The sequence below is a fragment of the Montipora capricornis genome, chromosome 12, assembly GCF_036669925.1.
Source record: "Montipora capricornis isolate CH-2021 chromosome 12, ASM3666992v2, whole genome shotgun sequence".
Lineage (NCBI taxonomy): Eukaryota > Metazoa > Cnidaria > Anthozoa > Scleractinia > Acroporidae > Montipora > Montipora capricornis.
Genome location: NC_090894.1, coordinates 7,122,666 through 7,142,665, shown reverse-complemented (window position 1 = coordinate 7,142,665; position 20,000 = coordinate 7,122,666). Strand labels below are relative to the sequence as shown.

At 40.2% G+C, this 20,000-nt stretch overlaps 1 protein-coding gene across 1 annotated transcript in view; it reads left to right on the top strand.

Annotated features, from left to right (window-relative positions):
- Positions 1–5,262: 5,262 nt before the first annotated feature.
- Positions 5,263–20,000, top strand: part of LOC138027046 (sodium channel protein 1 brain-like) — a 31,537-nt gene continuing 16,799 nt past the window's right edge. The window contains exons 1-13 of the mRNA XM_068874546.1: positions 5,263–5,532; positions 7,011–7,168; positions 7,448–7,528; positions 7,931–8,059; positions 8,170–8,261; positions 8,972–9,163; positions 9,711–9,768; positions 10,656–10,800; positions 11,340–11,477; positions 12,359–12,790; positions 13,878–14,066; positions 15,925–16,272; positions 18,797–19,049. Of these exons, the coding sequence (XP_068730647.1) occupies positions 5,296–5,532; positions 7,011–7,168; positions 7,448–7,528; positions 7,931–8,059; positions 8,170–8,261; positions 8,972–9,163; positions 9,711–9,768; positions 10,656–10,800; positions 11,340–11,477; positions 12,359–12,790; positions 13,878–14,066; positions 15,925–16,272; positions 18,797–19,049 (2,452 nt within the window). The 5' untranslated portion in view covers positions 5,263–5,295. The remainder of the gene's footprint in view (positions 5,533–7,010; positions 7,169–7,447; positions 7,529–7,930; positions 8,060–8,169; positions 8,262–8,971; positions 9,164–9,710; positions 9,769–10,655; positions 10,801–11,339; positions 11,478–12,358; positions 12,791–13,877; positions 14,067–15,924; positions 16,273–18,796; positions 19,050–20,000) is intronic.

The following is a 20,000-nucleotide window of genomic DNA, read 5'->3' as shown; positions in this document are numbered from 1 at the left end:
AGTAAAACAAATATTTTTCAAAAGAGACTTACTCTACCTAGATTTATTGGCAAGACTGAGTCTCAGTGGCTGCAGAGCTGTTGTTCATCAGCCGGTAGAACCGAGACAAAGAAGAGTTTCTTTCATAAATAATAGGAAATAAAAAGTTGATTGTCCAGCATTAGCAGGAAAACAATAAAAATCGACCAATAAAATAGAGTTATTGTAGCCAAAATGAACTTACCTTCTCGCGTTTTTGTTTTTCACCACGGATGCCAAATAGCCAGCTCTGAGGTCTTGACCGTCAAGACCTCAGAGCTAGCTATTTGGCAGTGACGTCACACATTACAGACGTTAAGACTTGACGTCTGTAATGTGTGACGTCACTTCCTTTGCAAAATCACTTCCTGTCGCCGTCGCTCATTTCCCTTTCGTAGGAAGGGGCCTCATTTTGAAGGACTGTGTCAATTAAGCAAGATTATCGCTTGAAAGTTATGTCCAGTCCACTGAGGGAAAACGTTTGTCAGGAGGGAAGGCGTTGGAAATCAAGAAACAGCTGACGCCTTTAAACTAAATATTCAAGAATGGAAAGAAAAGCCTTTGTACAGGCATTTGCTAGACAGGCTGAAGAGGGATGAAGATGAGAAACAAGGAAACATTGACCTGGCTGGAAGAAGGGAAGCTTAAGAGAGAAACAGAGGCTCTCATGGTTAAATTTGCTTCATGTACAAGATCAAGCAATACGTACAAATTGTAAAGTAACTGTTAATAAATCCCATGTTGATCCCAAGTGTAGAATACGAGACATTCATTCACATTTGATAAGTTCATGCCCGAAATTAGTACATGCCCGAAATTAGTACAAAAAGAGCACAGAAAGTGTACTAGAGAACATCGATTACTAACTCTTTTGCTGGACTTCAGTGTGCAAACAGACCATGAAATTGACTCTAGGAGACCAGATTTAGTGCTCATTGACAACAAAGAGAAAAGCTGTCAATTCATGGTTGCTTCTGTAGGTAAAAGATCACAGTTTACGTCATCCAATTATTCTGTGCACTTGCATAATTAACAACATCATTGTTACACATTCGGATAAAGCAACCTACATATCATGTTTTCCGTAGACCCAAAATCGAGGAATTAATATTCATCCATGATGTTTTCATCTCAACCATCCACTACCATCCACTAACTTCAAATGTCCACAGGTCCCACACTACAACATGTCCACCTCTCAGTATACCTGCACAACTCCAAAGGCCCACATGCCCGGCTACACGTCCACGCATCCACATGTCTACATATCCACAGGTCCACACATACGAACCTTGTCAGGCCTACAGGTCCACTGTCCACAGGTCCACAGGTCAGTTGTGCACATCTACAGGCCCACAAATCCAAATCTCCTCGGGTCCACAAGCCCACACGTCCACAGGCTCACAATTCCACACGTCCACATGTCCACATGGCCACACATCCAAATCTCCTCAGGTTTATAGGCCCCATTTATGTCCAGGTTTGACCCTAATTAGATGCACGCCTAATTTTGACATCCAACACGAAGTGTCCCTTTAAGTCTTAAGCATTTGCTACCTATTTTCAACAATAAGGTAACGGTAAAGATTAGCATTATTTTTAGCTTTGGGTAAATGCAGCAGTTAATCTTTACTAAAAAGCAGCATTTGGTCTACTGTCTAAATGTCCACAGGTCTACAACGTGTATTGTCCACACATCCATAGGTCCACACGTCCATAGGTCTACACGTCCACATGTCCACAAGTCCATACATTCGCATGTCTACAGGTCAACAAAGCCACAAGTTTTCCACAAGTACTCCTCTTACTTGACAATTTTACATCTCTCTCTCCCTTTAGATTATTCAAAGCCTGTTTGCTACTTGTTCTCCACAAATATCATAAAATTGATGATTCGTGTATGTCGATAATAATAACCACTAATCAATGATTGTGGGATTTTAATAATGTCCCTCTGCTAAAAAACATCATTGAATTTTGATCGTCCAAAATTCGGTAGCCAAAATATCGTGAATTCTCCAAACGTCTAGCCAATTCAAAGGTCCTTGAAGTAACAAACAATACTTTTCAGGACCTCTGCAAACTGTCACATATCTATTTTTTGTCAAGAGTTTAATTTACCAATCTGACGCTGTTGTAGGATATAACACCAGCAACCATTGAAAACTGAAGGTTTTTTTCAAGCTTATTGGCATTGGAAAAACGTTTGGTTTCAAAGACCGTTGTTTCTTAAATATTTACATTTGTTTTTGGGGAGAGGTATGCGCGTTTTTGTTCATTGTGATACCAACCATCTCAGAAAGTTTCTTTAACAGTAAAGATCGGCAACCACGAGGGGTCTTTTGCAGGGACGTGTTGCAGCGATTCAAGCATTGTTTATTACTTCAAAGACCTTTTAATTGGCTTGACGTTTGGAGTATTCACGATATTTTGGGCTGGTGCACCAAAGAATGCGTATTTGATACGTTATCGAATTTCGGACGATCAAAATTCAATGATGTTTTTTTCACAGAGGGACATTATTAAAATCCCACAATCATTGAATAGTGGTTATTATTATCGACATAAATGAATCATCTATTTTATGATATTTATGGAATAAAAGGATATGAAGAACAAGTAGCAAACAGGCTTTGAATAATCTAAAGGAGGAGAGAGTACTCTTCTTTGCTATGAACGTTCGTTTCGTTATAAAATGAACGCTGTTTGAAAATTGAAAACTATTTCATGCGTTTGATGAGTTATTGTTCAGTTATTGTGCATTTTTCGCACCAACTTGCGGAAAAATCCTCAAGATTCCATTCAAATCTCGGAAGCTCCAATGAGGAATTCGAATATTTATTTCAGTCTCGTGGATACTGCCGGGTCACGCGTGACATAGCTCGAATGTAAAAACAATAATAATGACGATGATGATGATGTTGATGATGATGATAATGATAACTAGAACATTGTGTGCAGAGGCTCTTTGGGTCTAGAGAAAAGAGGTTGTCAAAGTCACAAGTCAAAGTAGTGCTGTGGAAGATGCAGAAAGCCGTATTGTCCAGCAGCTTGAACATTGCGCGCCATTTTAAGATCATAACATGACAACACTGGCAGAGCGCGTTACTACGGTACGTTGGTTGCAAAGGGACATACATTTTCTCCACTCTTTTTTTTTTACTTGCGACCTACTTGCTACGTACCCGGGTACTTTGTTGCGACTTAGCTGGTACTTTGTTGCGACTCAGCTGCTACTTTGTTGCGACTCAGCTGCTACTTTATTGCGACTTAGCTGCAACTTGCTACTTGTTTGCAACTTAAGGTTAGGGTTAGGGTTAGGCTCATAGCCTAGATGGAACGGGGGGAGACGGGTACTTGGGTCAATTTTTGCTGGGTATATGCCGCTGGCCTCTACCTCTTATAGTCTTTTTTATGGCTAGTTATAGACACCATCTTAGTCACTTTTGGGCAAATGTAATTTTAGCGACCCCGAATTAGTCAGCTTCTGTTTATGCATAAACCTTACACAAAGCCTTTTAATTGTAATTTCAAAACGGAATGTAATGCGACTAGTAAATATTAAATCACCAGCGCAGCAGGTATTTCTGCAACAACGTTTTTTACCGCGAATCTCTCCATTTTTAAATCCCACTAGCCAGAATTTTCTTACCCCCAAAATTCCGACAATTTGCGACCCCATTCTGTTAACTCCGTCAATCCATGCCCCATCTACCGGCACATACCCATTAGCCCACTAATAGGAAGTACCCCCCCTCTCCCTCCCCGGGATGGAACAAGGGGAAAACCGAGAGAACGGTGAAAAAATCCCTCATAGGGAACCAACAAACAGTATGCACTTTCTAATCAAGCCTAGGGGAATTGGAGAGGTTTTTTTTCGGGTACTTTGAATGATTTGATTTGAGCTAGAGCGAACTTCAATCGAGTGCCGTAAAACCAAAACCAAAGTAATTACTTTGGCCAATCAAAGGACGGAGACAATCCAGTAAACCAATCAAAACTCGAAGTAATTACACGTAGCCGACACAAAGCGCGGGAAAATGCGCACGCGCGAGCCACGATTGGTTTGGATTTCACTGCAAAATCAAAGCAATTCGCTAATTACTTTCGACACTATTGAAAACCGCTCTAAATTGATCTGATTGCTATGTGCAGTGCCCCCTCCCCCGCCCCCACTGGTGCTCCAGCTCAAAGAAGACCTACGTTAAGTTCATTATCTACAAATTCATCATATTGGCTATACCACATTGATAAGATCTAACAAGGACAAGAAAGTTATGCAAAAGCGTTACTTACCGCGACTGCATACACAAAAGTATTGAGAGTTAAGAAATATACGTGATAGCTTAGCTCACACTACAGGAGTTCACTCCGAACATTATGGATTTATTATTTCAAAGGAAAGCCAATTAAAGTTGAACGATGTTACTGAGTCTAAAATGAATGTCAAAACAGGCGAATGCGTATTTTGCCGGTCTCAAAAGTCCGTCGTACTCAATGATTATGAAGATATTGAGGTTTATGGAAAAGAAATAATATTGCTTCAAAGTGGAAATTTCTCGAATGTTTGATGAAGAAAAACAGACCCCTCGTATCTAAAGGGTATTGTAAATCATATTACAGTTTTCGTGAAGTTTCGAAGCGGAAGAACGTAAAAAAAAACCCCTCGACCTCTGTGAAGCCCCTACTCCCTTTTCTCAGTTTTGTGGTCTACAATTAACCGTGGTATTAGTTTATAATTATGAATCTGTTCTCTACATAAGTTGTGCTCAGTTATGATGCAATATTTTTCCAGTAATTCTATCTATTTTTGCGTGCAGAATACACTAATTATTTCTAAATTTATTATATATACTTTCCTTAAACCATCATTTTATTTTAAGCCAATTGTCTAGAAAAATAATTTAACTTGAGCAGGAAATCTTTGCATGAGTGGAGTTTGTTTTGTTTTTGTGACCACAACAACTCGTTATAGGTTTTTCTTCCAAAAAATCATTAAAATTTAAATAAAATGCCTTATTTCGAAACCACCAGAGCATTTCAAAAACCACGTAAAACAATGTATTAGTGTTCGTGTTTATCGTGATGGCGCAGTTGGAAATGAATTATCCCAAAAGGAAACATCATTATCCAGCACAAAGTTTGGACATTTTTTTTGTTTTAAGTCCAAACGCTTACAGAGAATAGTTAAGGCATCACGGAACAAATTCCTATGTAGTTTTCCTCCGGTTTTGGTCAGCAGGAAATCTTTCGATTTCATCATTGTCCTCTTCAACCATGGACGGTTATAATGGAGAAGTCTCAAATGGAGTCTGCGGTGATAAATCGCTTGTGAAAGCGACAGCACAAGTTATGCTTACAGTCCAGGGAACTCAGGACTTGTTGTTTAAAGAAAACATGCGAGCTGGGCTGGCATGTTTAAGCGACCCGACTTATAAACCTGGCAGACTAATGCAAGCACCTTCATACTTACTAGGAAAACCTTTGCATGATTTCGACGCCATGAGCAACGCAGTAAGTAAAATGGTTTTCTACTCGTTCCTAAAGCTGAACTCCATTAAATTAAGTGTTAAATTTCGTGAGTTTCGTCCATGACAGCAGTTCAAGTTATTTGACTGATTCATGGTCAAAATCAAATGACAGCGAGAAACGCCGGTATTTTCTTTTTCGTTTTTTAAAACAAAAATCTCTTCAGAGACGACAAAGGATAAATTCAGTTGTTTTCCTTAAAAAACCCGAAGGTTTTTTTGTGCATCACTCAAAAGGTAATTCGAGGTATCGATTTGAGGTCGCGGCGATAATAGTTTTCATTTTCATGGTCAGAAGCGATTACACCATATAAGTTTTTGATCACTTATCAGAATCACTTTGGGAAAATGATCTATCGATGAATCACCTTCCTTTCATTGGAATAAATATTTAATGATGTATCATTTTAAAGACTTTGTACCTTTAAGAGAGCCGTCTTCGTAGAAATGAATTCAATTTTAGGGTTGCCATTTTATAGGGTCCATTTAGTTCGCTCTGAAATTTTTTCTAACTCTAGCTATAAGTGAGTCATTCGTTGTTTTTTCAGCAAGACAATTAGAACGTTTTCATTGTGTATACCGGTTTTTCTTTCCTTTGTAATTTGAAAACGAACAAAGAGATATCTAAAATGTATCGCCATCAAAGGAAGAGGATAATTAATAAAGACGGAATATCGGCAACTAAGAACAAAATCTCTTTGAAATAAAGATGATTCTACGCACGCTGTGACGATCGTAATTTATTCACCACAATTCTTAAAAAAATAATTGCCTATTTAATGAATCTTTGTCCCTCGGTGAAAAGTTTGTAGCAGAGAAGATCGATAGGCGTACTGGCATGTCGTTACATTGGCACAAGAAGAACCGAGAAGAAGATCTGATAAGCAACCGGCGGTAACCACCCAAATTTTTCAAATCAGTGACTTGGTTTGTACCATGGGCTGTAATTACCACACCAGAAATAAGGAGGGAGTTGCTTTTGTGCTATTATGTAATTACTTTAATTGCCTTGATTTGTTCTTCGCGTTGTTAACCCCTTTATTTCCGTTAACCGCTTTTGTTTTTATTTTTCATTTACCTTCCTGTGGTTCGGCTGAGCTAACGTAACGGCGCTTTCCCTGTTTTCAGAGCTTTAGATAATTGGAATAGAGCGCTTTTCAATTGAGTGTCGAAAGTATTAAGCCAATTGCTTTGGTTTTGCATTACTTCACTCAGTGATTGGTTCAAAGTTCTCGCACCACTTTTTCAACCAATCAGAACTGAAACCAAAACCAATCGTGGCTCACACGTGCACATTTTCCCGTGCTTTGTGTCGACTACGTGTAATTACTTCGAGTTTTAATAGGTTTACTTGATTGTCTCCGTCCTTTTTGATTGGCCAAAGTAATAACTTTGGTTTTGGTTTTACGACACTCGATTGAAACTTGCTCTAGTGGTTATTGTCATTTTCTATTCATTCCCCAGTCTCCGGCGAAACCATCAAAGGACACCTTCCTCGTTCTCAGTCGGCGCTCCAAAATGGGACACGACCAGGCCTACAGATTCAATATGTCCAGATCACTGTTTTTGTTGGAGCCTCTTCACCCTCTCAGGCTGTTCGCCATCAAAATTGTCACTCATCAGTATCCTTTAAAAAAACAATTTTTGCTTTTTTTCTCCTAAGGCTTTCACTGACTGATCGATCCCGCATTCTTCCCACTGGCATTTAATAGCCCTGGCAAAATCGATATCTCAGTATTCATATATAGCTACGAGGCATCACCACGATAAAAAAGTTGCTGTTGACTTATTTAAAGTGTACTACAGTAACTAGTTTGTCTGTCACTTTTGACGAAGATTGTACATTTGAGTTTTGCGCTATCTGCAGTTACAGAGTTCTATCCATAACTGAATAACAACAGATATTTTGAATTTTTCGTTATTTTTATAATACTGATAAACTGTATCTGCCTTGCTTTGAATCATCCACCCGAAGAAGCTGAGTAAGTTCATGCTCAAATGTGTGTTCATTGGTAGCGTATAGTATAGTATAGTATAGTATAGTATAGTTTAGTATAGTATAGCACAGTAGAGCATAAAATAGCATAGCATAGTGTAGTGTAGTATAGTATACTACGGTATGGCATGGTAGGGTAGAGTCTAGTTTAGTGTAGTGTAATGCAGTGTCGTGTAGTGTAGAATAGTAAAATACAAATTTGTGTGCAACCATTTTGTACTTTATTCAATAATTAAACTCTTCGTACTTAACAGACCTAACTGATTAGACTGTAATGTGAAGTGCTAGTTTTCTACTCCATATCAACCATGTGAGCATTAGCCCTACTGATGTTAAGTTTGACGCTGAAAACATCAAGTAAAACAATACAATTTTGTCATTATTTCAGATACATTTTTGCTTTTATTTACACTTCTGAAATGGTTCTTAAAATCATTGCTCGTGGATTCGTTCTTCACTCCTATGCTTACCTCAGGAATCCTTGGAATTGGCTGGATTTTACAGTTGTTATAATGGGGTAAATATTTTCTTTACACGTCTCAAAGACTTCTTTTGGTTTTCAAAGCTTGCTTCCACTACAGACGTTTTCACCATCATTTAATGTTTGTTTCTTGTTTTGTCTCGCAGATATGTGACTCTTGCACCAAATATCGCTAACTTTTCTGGCATACGAACTGTACGCGTCTTACGAGCTTTGCGCACGATATCGGTTATGAAAGGTAAGTCAGTTCTAAAGTCATCTTCTAACACTCGTTGACATTCACTAGTAAGCAGTTGCAATATTAGTAAAACATTCGTCGTAATAATTTGAGTTACTTGCGAACGGTAACTTGATGAAGTTAAGTGAGAGGTACTTCATAGCATTGGGTCGACTGCCTGATAATTACATGCATCTGGCTGTGGTGCTTTGCTTCGGGTTCATACACGGACCGTATAATAGCTGTGGGAGGCGCCTTCTATGCGCTTTCGGTCTTGTTGAGACAGGAAGGTAGAGGGGTTTGTGGGCCAGTCTCTTCTTTTTTGTTCTTTTCTTTATTGATTCGCCGGAGCCTAAGTTCGTAAATGCCGAGGAACGATATTCATTGATTCTAATGACAAAAACCTTTGGTCGTATTTCGTTTACTGCAATTAGCCACAAAAAGCAAAAGAGCGATTTCATTCATTTTACTCAGTTTGTATCCTCTTTAAGAACATAAGGAAATCATGCAAAGGCCGTTTTAAAATTCAATTCAAATTCAAAGCTATAGTTCCTCGCATGCGGTCACATAAAACGTTGAGGAATCGAATTTCTAGGACCACTTCAACAACACACATGTAGTGTCTTGTTGCTGCATTCATTGAACTCCCTTTATTTTCTGACATTTTCATTTCTACTTTCAGAGCAGTCACTATCAACCGACAAAATTTACCTTCTTATTGCTTCTTCTAGGTTTAAAGGCCATGGTAAACACATTGCTTCGCTCAATGAAGTTACTAAGCGATGTCTTGGTTTTGTGTGTGTTCTTTCTGGCCGTCATGGCGCTCATTGGCCTGCAGTTGTTCGTGGGTCACCTCAGATACAAGTGCGTGCTTGACCATAACGTTGAGAACCTCACCATCACAGAGCGCAAGAATAATCCAGGTATACTTTGTAATTTGTTTCTCAGACTCCTTTGCAAGCAGATAAATGCCCAACTACTTCTGTCGTTGACAGCGGAAGTCAAGAAAGTGCACGTAGCTATTAAGCTGCAGTCCTGGTCAAGACATATGGAGCACATTTTTTTTTTTCAAAGAAAATAACAGCTCCCCTTCCTCCTGAAAATGTTGAGTACCCAAGGCCAAAATGTCGTGCAAGCTTTGGGAGTGGGGAACTTCGCAGGGTTGTAGTTGTGTGTAGTAGTTGCGTAACGTGGAAGCATTCTGCCAAAATAGGAGTGATATGGGGTGCGTCCCCGAATTTTTGACTTACATTATAGTTCACAGGCCCTTAAAGGAACAGCATCTGGCGGGAAGCAACAGACGCGACATTTGCGTATGTCTTACACAATTCATGCTCCCAGGCCTAAACGGGACTGAGGACATGTCTTAGATTTCCAATCTAATACTAGGTCCTCTTCCTACTCGTTTTCAACAACAACGTCTATTTTGGTCTATTTTGCTTTTTTTTGTGTGTGTTGTTTTGTACTCAGATTATTGGTATTATGAAGAAGGTAATCCAGTTATTTGTGGAAACAGTACATCGGCAAGGTATGAAATATTTTTGGGAGCAAAGTCGAGACACGTCTGTTCGTTATCCTATACTCTGAAAGTTGTCTGCAGCTTTCAACTAAACTAATCACAACAGTTAACAACCTACTGCTCCCGATTGAATGCCGCTGGCTTTTTTGGGGTTTACCGGTTGTGTACGCCCACGAAACGACGTGAATCAACTAAAGCGGTCACGTTTTTGAGTTATCTTGTACGGTTTAGGTGTAACGACAAAGCCATCCACGTGAGATCCGGTACCTGCGCCAGCAACTGCATTCCAAGAATACTCTATTTACTCGATTAAACGCCGCGGCGTTTATTAAATTTCTCTTCTGATTGATGCCGCGTTTTATCGAGTGCGGCGTTTATTGTGAATAGGGACTTTAAGTTCTGCGACGGTGAAGTCAACGAAAACGGGCACCTCAGAGTATAACTTTGCTCTTTCGCTATTTCTCCACTTCATGTTGTAAAATCAGTTTCAGAGTAAAAATAAAGAACGAAAGGGTCGAATTTTATTTGCTTACTTGTCGTTATGCAGAGAACCACAAAAATATGAACTAAAATGCGTGCCGCACGATTATTCAGTCCTTCTTTAATAAAATGTGCTCTTGTTTCTTGGCGTCGCTGTTTTGTAACCTCCACCTCCCTAATTTTGCTTACATCTGCGGCGTTTGATCGACGGCGGCGGCGTAAATTCAATTAAATACGGTAACAGTGTACGTGTTTCGGCATGTCTTTTTCTTGGCTAGCGTCGACGCTTATGGCAAACTTTCTCTTAATAGCGATTATGCTAAAAACACTTTTGCGTTTACCAATATTCGATTAAGGCTTACTACGGAGCAGTGAGAACGCTTTCAATGAACATATGTGCTCATTATGTTTTGCAGGACCTGTCCCGCGAACTACACTTGTTTGCCTGATGCAGGACCCAACCCAGATTATGGTTATTCTAATTTCGATCACATGGGCTGGTCCCTTGTGATGTCATTTCAACTTCTCACCATGGATTTTTGGGAGAATATCTATAACAAGGTAAGTGCAATCAAGAAAGGAATGGACAAAGGTCGAGCTTCTATCGAAAGGCTAAAGCTCGAAACATCACTCATTCAATCTTTTTACGGTAGCAATTCGATCTTTATCGACTATTTTAATAGGGCGGTTTTCAATTGAGTGTCGTGAATCAAATACCAAAGTAATTATTTCCACCAATCATAGCAGGTGCAAACAGTACAATGAACCAGTTGCTCAAAGCGCGGGAAAAATCGCGCGTTCAAGTCGCGATTTCATTTTTGGTTTTCCTTCTCATTGGCTGATAGGGCGGTTTTCAAATGACTGTTGAAAGTAATTACGCGATTGCAATTGCTACGCTTAATGATTGGTTTTAAAATCTCGCCCCAGGTTATATACTTGCCTTTCAATCCCGTTGTCATACCAGGGCTCTAAGCATGAAATTTGCAACTCTATATATTGCCACTGGATTTATTTCACTTGTACTTCTGCGTGACCGACTTATTCCCAATTCAATCATCGTTTGTACGCCATTGTTCATTCCGACATTATGATCTCTTTAGGTTCTTGCTTCCAGTGGTATCTGGTGTGTTTTTTACTTCCTTGGAGCCATCTTCTTCTGCTCATTTTATCTCCTGAATCTCGTCTTGGCTGTGGTTGCTTTGTCGTACGAACTGGAAATCAAGTCTGTCAGCAAAGAGGTAACCAACGAGGCGCCTTTGAAGTCTATTACAGCAACACCCTCCAATCTGACTCCACCCTTATCTTCAATGAAAGAAAAAACTTTCATTTGAATTTTGCAAAACCTTTAACTGGGCACCCGTAGAAATAAAAATTTTAACCATCTCTTTAGTGTCTAAGTGCACAAAGCCTAAAAATCAAAAGGTAGACTTTATTGCTTTTAGCCAGGCCAAAGTATTTGCTTTCTTTTGTAGCATTCGCTATGTCAAAAGCGAATATGCAGCTGTGGCTCTCATAACTTGAATCAGCTAAATCTGGGTGACGACGATAGTGGTTACTGTTGTTATTGCCATCATATATTATATTATATTTATTTCCATCTTATATCTGAAAACTATGATCATTTAACCTGCCTTACAAACGTGACTCATCAATGATCGCACTAATCGAAGAGCCGCCTCTTTTGCAATGAGCATACCAGAAGATTATCTTTTTTCTTCCTTCTATGAGTGAACAGTCTTCTATCTGAAAATCCAGTCAACATATCAATTATTTTTCCTATACGGTTATGCTGTCATTTATATGAGATCAACCGCCTTTCCATAGTGTGCGCTTTAGGTCGTTCATTTATATTTAACCGAGCACGAGTGCGCATGCTCTACTAATCGGGGAGACTGCAAATCAACTGAAATTACAACAAATCAAATCCGATGTTGAGGGTCTTTTTTAGGAGAGGGAAAACTTTAGTACCCTGGAGAAAACCTCTTGGAGCAGAGTAGAGAACGAACACACTCAACCTACATATGGCGTCGAATCCGGGAAACGATCCCGGGCCACATTGGTGGAATGGGCTCTTACTGCGCCAGCCCAGTTTTTTTACCTTTTTTTGTTCTCTTACTAGAACGAGAGAAGAAAGCGCGAAAACAGGACAGCCATGTCGTACCCCGCCGATTCTGACACTCTGGAGCATCTTCATCCACTGACCACGAGTGTTCAAGTTCTTATAAAAACAATTCATGCGATAAGAACTCAAAAGAAAATAGAAGAAATCAACTTCAGAATTCCTGAAGTACCCGAACCTCCTTCGATACTGCGACTCATTGGGAGCAAGAACTCTTTCAAGGAAATTCTTGACGAGAAGATGAAGAACGAGACGTTTCGCACGGCCATGTCGTGGAAGCGCCGCCTTCAGAGGAAGATGTGTGAAGTGCTTGGTCATCCCGCAGTGGAAATTTTTATCATGGGATTTATCTTGGCTAACACAGTGGTTCTTGCTCTGCATCATCATAAAATAGACGCGGAGTTTAAAAGAGTTCTTGATATTCTTAATCTGGTAAGACTCATTTTTCATGTAAATTTAGAGTGGTTTTCAATTGAGTGTCGAAAGTAACTAGCAAATTGCTTTGGTTTATGATTACTTCACTCGGTGATTGCTTCAAAATTCTCGGGCCACTTTTTCAATCAATCAGAAGTGATACCAAAACCAATCGTGGCTCGCGCGTGCACATTTTCCCGCGCTTTGTGTCGGCTACGTGTAATTACTTCGAGTTTTGATTGGTTTACCGAATTGTCTCCGTCCTTTCTGTTTGGCTAAAGTAATTACTTTGGTTTTGGTTTTTACGACACTCATTTGAAAATCGCTGTAAGCACGAGCAGTAGTAAGAGGGACGTTCCTAGTTTAAAGTTATAATAACTTCTTACTAACCGAGCGCGAGGGCCAATATTCCCCAGTACGGCTAGAGCTAGCTCGGTTAGTAAGTAGTTTATTATATGGCTTTTTAATTACCTTTTGCTTGGTTTTTGCAAGCCCGTAATCGGCCCGTGGGCATTACGGGAGAATAATGCCCTACAATTCAGTCACAATTAGTCAATTAGAGCGCGCATTATATCGGCTACAAACACAAGCCATATAATAAAATACATTAACGAAAGCTCACTATTTACATACTACTAAAGCGATAGGGACTTAAAAATATTTCTTTCCATCCATCCATCTGTCCGTCTGTCGTGTGTCAGTCTGTCTGTCTAAATTAACGCTATTGGATACGCAACCTGAAAAAATCCAAGAATGAACAGTATCCTATTTCAATGCGCAGCCCGCTTGATAGCAGGTGCTTAATTCAGTTTTTGACGCGGTCATAAGGCAATTCGGATGTGTAGAGGTTGTTTAATGTCGACAAAAGCGTCGAGAAGAAGAAAGGAGAAGAGAAAGGCAATAATTTGCGAAGAGCAACTATGCTCTAAGAAGTTCTGGAAATGAAATGATTGGGAATGTAAACTTAAACTTAAACTTAATTCATTTATATTGCGCAAATATCAACTTAAAATTTGTATTTGGATTTGGTTGAATCTTACTAAGTCGAAACTCAGGTTAAAATGCGTGCATTTGCACATGTCAAATCCATTGTTATGTTTTCCAGATGTTTACCGTGATATTCACTGTGGAGATGGTTGTGAAACTTGTTGCCCTTGGTCCCATGTATTACATTCAAGGAAAATGGAACATATTTGACGGCATTATTGTTATCATCAGTTTGGTGGATACAGGACTGGAGTTAGCAGATTTCCGAGAATCGTCTGGGACTAGTGTCTTCCGAACCTTTCGTTTGGTAAGAGATAACTACCTATAGCACTTGTCTCTAGAGGCCGCCATCCTTTCCATAGTAGCGGAAAAAGGACAACGACCTCTTGCCTTCTGTAACTGGCCCCTGTTTAGCATTAAATTATGCCCACGAGTTGGAAGCCTACAATTCGGAGACTTCTGGGTTCGGAATCAGGCGCTGACCTCACTGACCAAAACAACTACAATCGTCGGGGACCTGAATGGAACCTTTTTTCACACAGGGGCGATTATCTCTCATTCAAGCTTCTAGAACTCTATACTTATTGTAACTTTGAACTCTTCGACTCGGAAATGAGAATGTGTTAAGTTTTTGGTTCTCTATTTCAGCTGTTCCGATGAACTCGGGTTTTTCTTTCCGATCAAAGTCCAAAATTTAATATGATTCATAATTTCCAAATTAGTAAGGCCCTTTAAGCCCGCTAATCAGCTTGAGAATTTAATAAACTGATTATTCTGGTTTTCGATTAGCAGTGAAGGAAAATCGCTTTAATTTTTTTTCGCGCCATTAGATCTCAGCTGGGGCCCGTTTCTCGAAGGTCCCGAACCTTTACGGGCCATTTTCGGGTGTCACAATTCTCTTCGTATCTCAAAAATGGAGGGGATTTAAGTCGTCAAACTTCGCAATATTTTTTCTTGTTATCTTGAAAACATGTCAAAAGATCAGTTTTCCAAAACAAGCGGTTGCCAAATTCATAAATGGTTCTTCGGGGCCGCAAAGGTATCGGGACTTGCGAGAAACAAGCCACAGGTAAAGACAGAAACCCAAGTAATTAGATGCTAACCGATTTAAATAAGCGTCATAAAGTGTCCCCTGGCTCTTGACGTCACAAGGTCCCTACTCATCTCTGCTCCTTAAGTAAAGATAACTGCCGGATTTACCCCAACGATAACCCTACAGCTAACATTATTAGTTGTGGTTACACACACCTTTGGTCTGGGGCCTTTCGGTGGGTAAATGGCTTGGGTTTGGTTCAGCTCAGGTTTCATGTTACCCTTGGCGAACTAAAAAGACTCCCCTCAGGGTAAAATAATAACTACCTAATAACCGAGAGTGAGGTTTTTACAGCAAAATCTCAAACCTCGGGCTAGCTGTATATTGACCTACAATAGCTATCGCTCGGTCAATACGGCAAGGACGAAGTTTGAGATTTTGCTGTAACGACCGAACGGTCGTGGTTATTAAGTTGTTTACTACATGGCTAACAGAATGGTCCTTAAGAAGAAGAAACTAATTTGCATAATCCATAATCGGCCCGTTCGGAAAATAATGCCCTAGCGCTTAGCTGCTCTTAGCCAATCAGAGCTCGCGTTATTTCGGCCAACATGAGCCATATAATAACAGGGTATAATTAATATAATTAGGGATCTTCGTGTATTAGCTACGTTCTGCTTTACGATTGGCCAAGCTACCTGAGGGAGCTGATAAACCGTACTTTTCAGTTCAGGAAATGTCAAGGGAAATTCTTTTGTTCTTTTTTACGTATCCATGGAAATAACCCTTGGGCAGTTTCGTCTTTAAGAAAGCGGTACACACAAAAACGTCCTTGCCCGTGGGCAAACGCCATTTACCCTTGGGTAAAAGGGCTAGTGTAACCATAACTACTGTTGGACTTAGGTAGCAAATGCTTAGAATCGAAGAGACACTTCGTGTTGAATATAAAAATTGGGCGTGCATTTAATTGCTTAAATTTCTGGACAATAGTCATGGAAACTTGGACGACTATGTGAAAGTAAACAAACAGTATTCAGGGAAAGGGAATTTCGAGCTGCATTCCAAGTTCATGTCAGACTCTACTGATCATTTGGCACAAAATGAAGGTGAGAATTTTGTTTTTGTTCCATAGTTCAGAATTCTAAAACTAGCTCAATCCTGGAAGACTATGCGGAAACTTTTAGCCACAATTGCCAACAGCGTTGGACCAATTGGAAACATCACACTCATCCTGGGTCTTGTGATTTATATCTTTGCTTTGATGGGAATGAAAATGTTTGGAAAATTTTACACACCCGAAAAGTTTGGTGAGGACGGCTTGCCGCGATGGAACTTCAATGACTTTTGGCACGCATTTATGATGGTGTTTAGAGTCTTGTGCGGCGAATGGATTGAGCCTCTTTGGGACTGTATGAGGGCAACAAGCCCCGGTGCGGCTATTCCTTTCTTCATCCCAGCTGTGGTCATAGGAAATTTTATTGTAAGTTGTACTTCTCTTTATTTCTTTGTCAGTTTCGCGTCCATGAGATGAATTTAGCGGCGAACATAGAAGTCATTATGACATGCTCAGATTCAAACGGATCAGACAAAAAGAAATATGTAACCTTCACTTAACATTAGAGAATAATAGCATCGGCAACGAGTGCGAGTAGGAGAAAAAGTACAACTTGTACTCGTTCTCAGCTCGAAGTCGTACTCTACGTATTTATAGAGAGCTTTAGATTCTAGGACGAGAACGACTACGAGTACGAGATTTTCCCATAGAACAACAGTGAGCGCGCGCAAACCAGCGTCATTTTGGCGGGAAAAACGTGATACCGTCGTCATTTTAGTACGAGATTTTGCAAAAATGTCGTCGTGTCAAAACAAGTCAACAACACGGTTGCAGTTTTGGCATTTTTTGATCAGCAAAAAGACCCAGGTAACAGCAATAAGAATAACTGAGCAACCTATACTGCTATCAAAGAGTAAGATTAATCGTACGGGTTATAAATTTTCTAAGTATTTTCGCTAAAAACGGGCAGTCAAAACTCGTACTCGTTCTCGTACTCGTCCTGGAATCTAAAGGTCCCTTATGTAATCGTGTAATACAAGTTCCAATTTGCAGAAAATACTATTATGGGATGAAGCTCACATTTCAGTGCCAGTTTTGAATGAGTTGCTGCTGTTTCCACTTTCTAGTTTCTATTGGAAGTCCTTCACACTAAATGGCGAAAAGCAGACGCAATTTCCTTTTGACAAACTCGTACTTTCCGCTGCGACTTTTTGATGTTCAGTCGCCGCAGACCAACTTGCCGAGACGAGTTGAAGACGCCGAGCTGCGCAGTACGGATGCGCAGTGATCAAAATCGGCGAACTTTTACCCGAAGTCACAGTCGTTGTCGATGCTAAAATTCCCCATTCTCTTGTATTTAGTCATGACGCGGTGACAGTTCCCAGAATTTCAGATGGTTTTGATAATAAAACATCAGTGTATAATTGCACTTACTACCTTGAAAGGCTTCAATAAAACCGAATGATGGCTTGAGATGGTATGACTTGACAAAAACAGTATTTTTGCAGCCTGGTTAATCACAAATCAAGAGATCTCCTTATGAACTAATGATAAATCGGTCGTACTCGGAAAAATGTCCGATTGTCCCTAAACAGGAGTCGAGCGTCTAACCTTTCGATTTTTAGTTCGTATGCACTCTTAACAACACGAGCCCTTGGAAGTGTGTTTGTTAGGGTGAATTCCAATTGGTCATAGACCCGATTCTTGTTCGGGAGAACTCCGAGTTTTATGCGAGCTCGCTGAAGTCATCATTCATGTATTAGGGAATTCAAGCAAGGACAACGGAAACTTCAACGAAAACGTCACTCCAAAATATAACTAAGCGCTATCGCGAGTATTTCGCGTTTATCCCGTCTTTTTCACTTTGTACAATACGGGCAAACTATCCTGTAACTGGATGGGTATGAAGGGTTTTAAAGTAAAAATAGAAAATGAATGGTTCACTGTTATATGCTCGCGTTGTCGTCAAAACCTAAAATTTGGTGGTTTCACGTTGTTGTTTTGTGGAGTATGGCAAAAAATGCACGGAAATTCGTGCCGCACGTGCAGCACGAGTATCTTTCCTTTTTTAATCAATGATCGATATTCTTGCCTTGTGGCGTTTGTCGTTGCCGCAGCTGTCGTGTTTGCTTAGAGCCGATTTACACGGTACGATATTTGTCGCATGCGACAAGCTCACGACAGGCCTACGATATGACATACGATTGTCGCAGCGTTTTAAAACATGTTTTAAAATGCTACGCCATTTTTTCTGACGTACACAACAATCGTAAATCATGTCGTGGGCCTGTCGTAAGCCGTTGTCGCATGCGACAAAAATCGTACGGTGTAAATCGGCCCTAATAGGGAGTTTAAGAGCCGATTTACACGGTAAGATTTTTGTCGCATGCGTCAACGGCTTACGACAGGCCCACGACATGATTTACGATTGTTGAGTACGTCAGAAAAAATGTCGTAGCATTTTAAAACATGTTTTAAAACGCTGCGACAATCGTAAGTCATGTCGTAGGCCTGTAGTGAGCTTGCCGCATGCGACAAAAATCGTGCCGTGTAAATCGGCCCTTAGGGAGCTTTAGCAACGACGACAGGAACGGCAACCAGGTGCAGAACGTCATCTAAAAACATAATTTCGCGTTATTGCAATCACTTCGAGACTATTCCAACTTTTTAATACGACAAGGTGTAGCAGGTATCAAGTAACTCCTCAAAAGAGACAGATCAGTTCGAATATAACATCATTTTCATGCTTTTTTGACAAGCTGAAGTCCACCGTTTCGCGTTTGCTGTTGTACGTAAACGCGATTCTTAAACGGTAAATGATACTCTTCGACAACTTCGTTGTCCTTGCGTAAGCTCCCCAATATCTTAAAACTGGACTTCTTCTTAAAAATCCATGCTATCATCTCCGCTAGGGTTTCCCATTGAGTTCTCTTCATTTTTTTTCTTTCAGGTTCTCAACTTATTCCTGGCGCTTCTTTTGAACGCGTTTGACAACGGCGACGATGAAGATGAAGAAGAAGACGACAACGATCAAGGAGACGAAGAGGAAGAACCTCTCTTCAAAAGAGTGCTTGCAAAACTGACTCAAACAAAAAAGACTGCAGTATTTTCGCTGGCTGATTCTGCTTGTCGCGAAGAAATCTACTCTTCGTCCCAAGAAATCCAAACTATGGGAAAGGACAGAAACGCTAAAACGTCCGTGGGTGAGTCGATAGCAACCGACATTATCCAGACGCCTTCGAAGTTAACGTTACACAAAGCCTGCGCATCAACATTTTTGTTTGGGACAAGTAAAAAAATTTCTCTTTCAGCGGAGGCCTCTGACTTGTGTCAAAACTCGTTTTGACTGATTCAGTAGCCGTCCTTGATCGTAGAGGACACTTTTCATAAGGTCCCTGTTACGTTTCCTCGCTTTGACACGAGGCCGCTGCGTACCTCACGCAAAGTTTTGATTTTCACTGCAGTGATCAGCCGTTGCGTTATTTTTGTTAAGATTGTTAGATTATCGCAGTTATCTTAGCTAGAGGTCCATAATCAAGAAGTCACGATCTTCCATGGAATGCCGCCCATCGGTTTACGGTATTATCTTTTTTTTAGAACGGCTGTGCACCAATCAGAAGCATTGTGATTATCACGCCCAATCTGAACCCCATAATATAGCTGGACCTGTATCCTAAATAGAGTGTCGAAAAACCATAACCAAAGTAATTATTTTGACCAATCAAAAAGGAAGAGACAATACAGTAAACCAATCAAAACTCGAAGTAATTACAAAGCGCGGGAAAATGTGCACTCTCGAGCCACGATTGGTTTTGGTTTCACTTCTGATTGGTTGAAAAAGTGGCGCCAGACCTTTGAACCAATCATTGAGTGAAGTAATTCAAAACCAAAGCAATTCACAAATTACTTTCGACACTCAATTGAAAAGCGCTCTATACATAATACTAAGGATAAATAAGAGAGATTGGCACTTCTGATTTATGGACTTCTGTCTTAGGTTGCTTCTTTTCGCAGATCCAATATGTGTTTTTCGTATATCAAGTCTCTTCATATCCACATCCTCACCTCGCATAATTAATCCCCAGCTCTCACTTAGCTTGGTAAAGCAGGAGTCATGGGTTCAAACCCCATTTAAGCCTTTATTACATCCATTT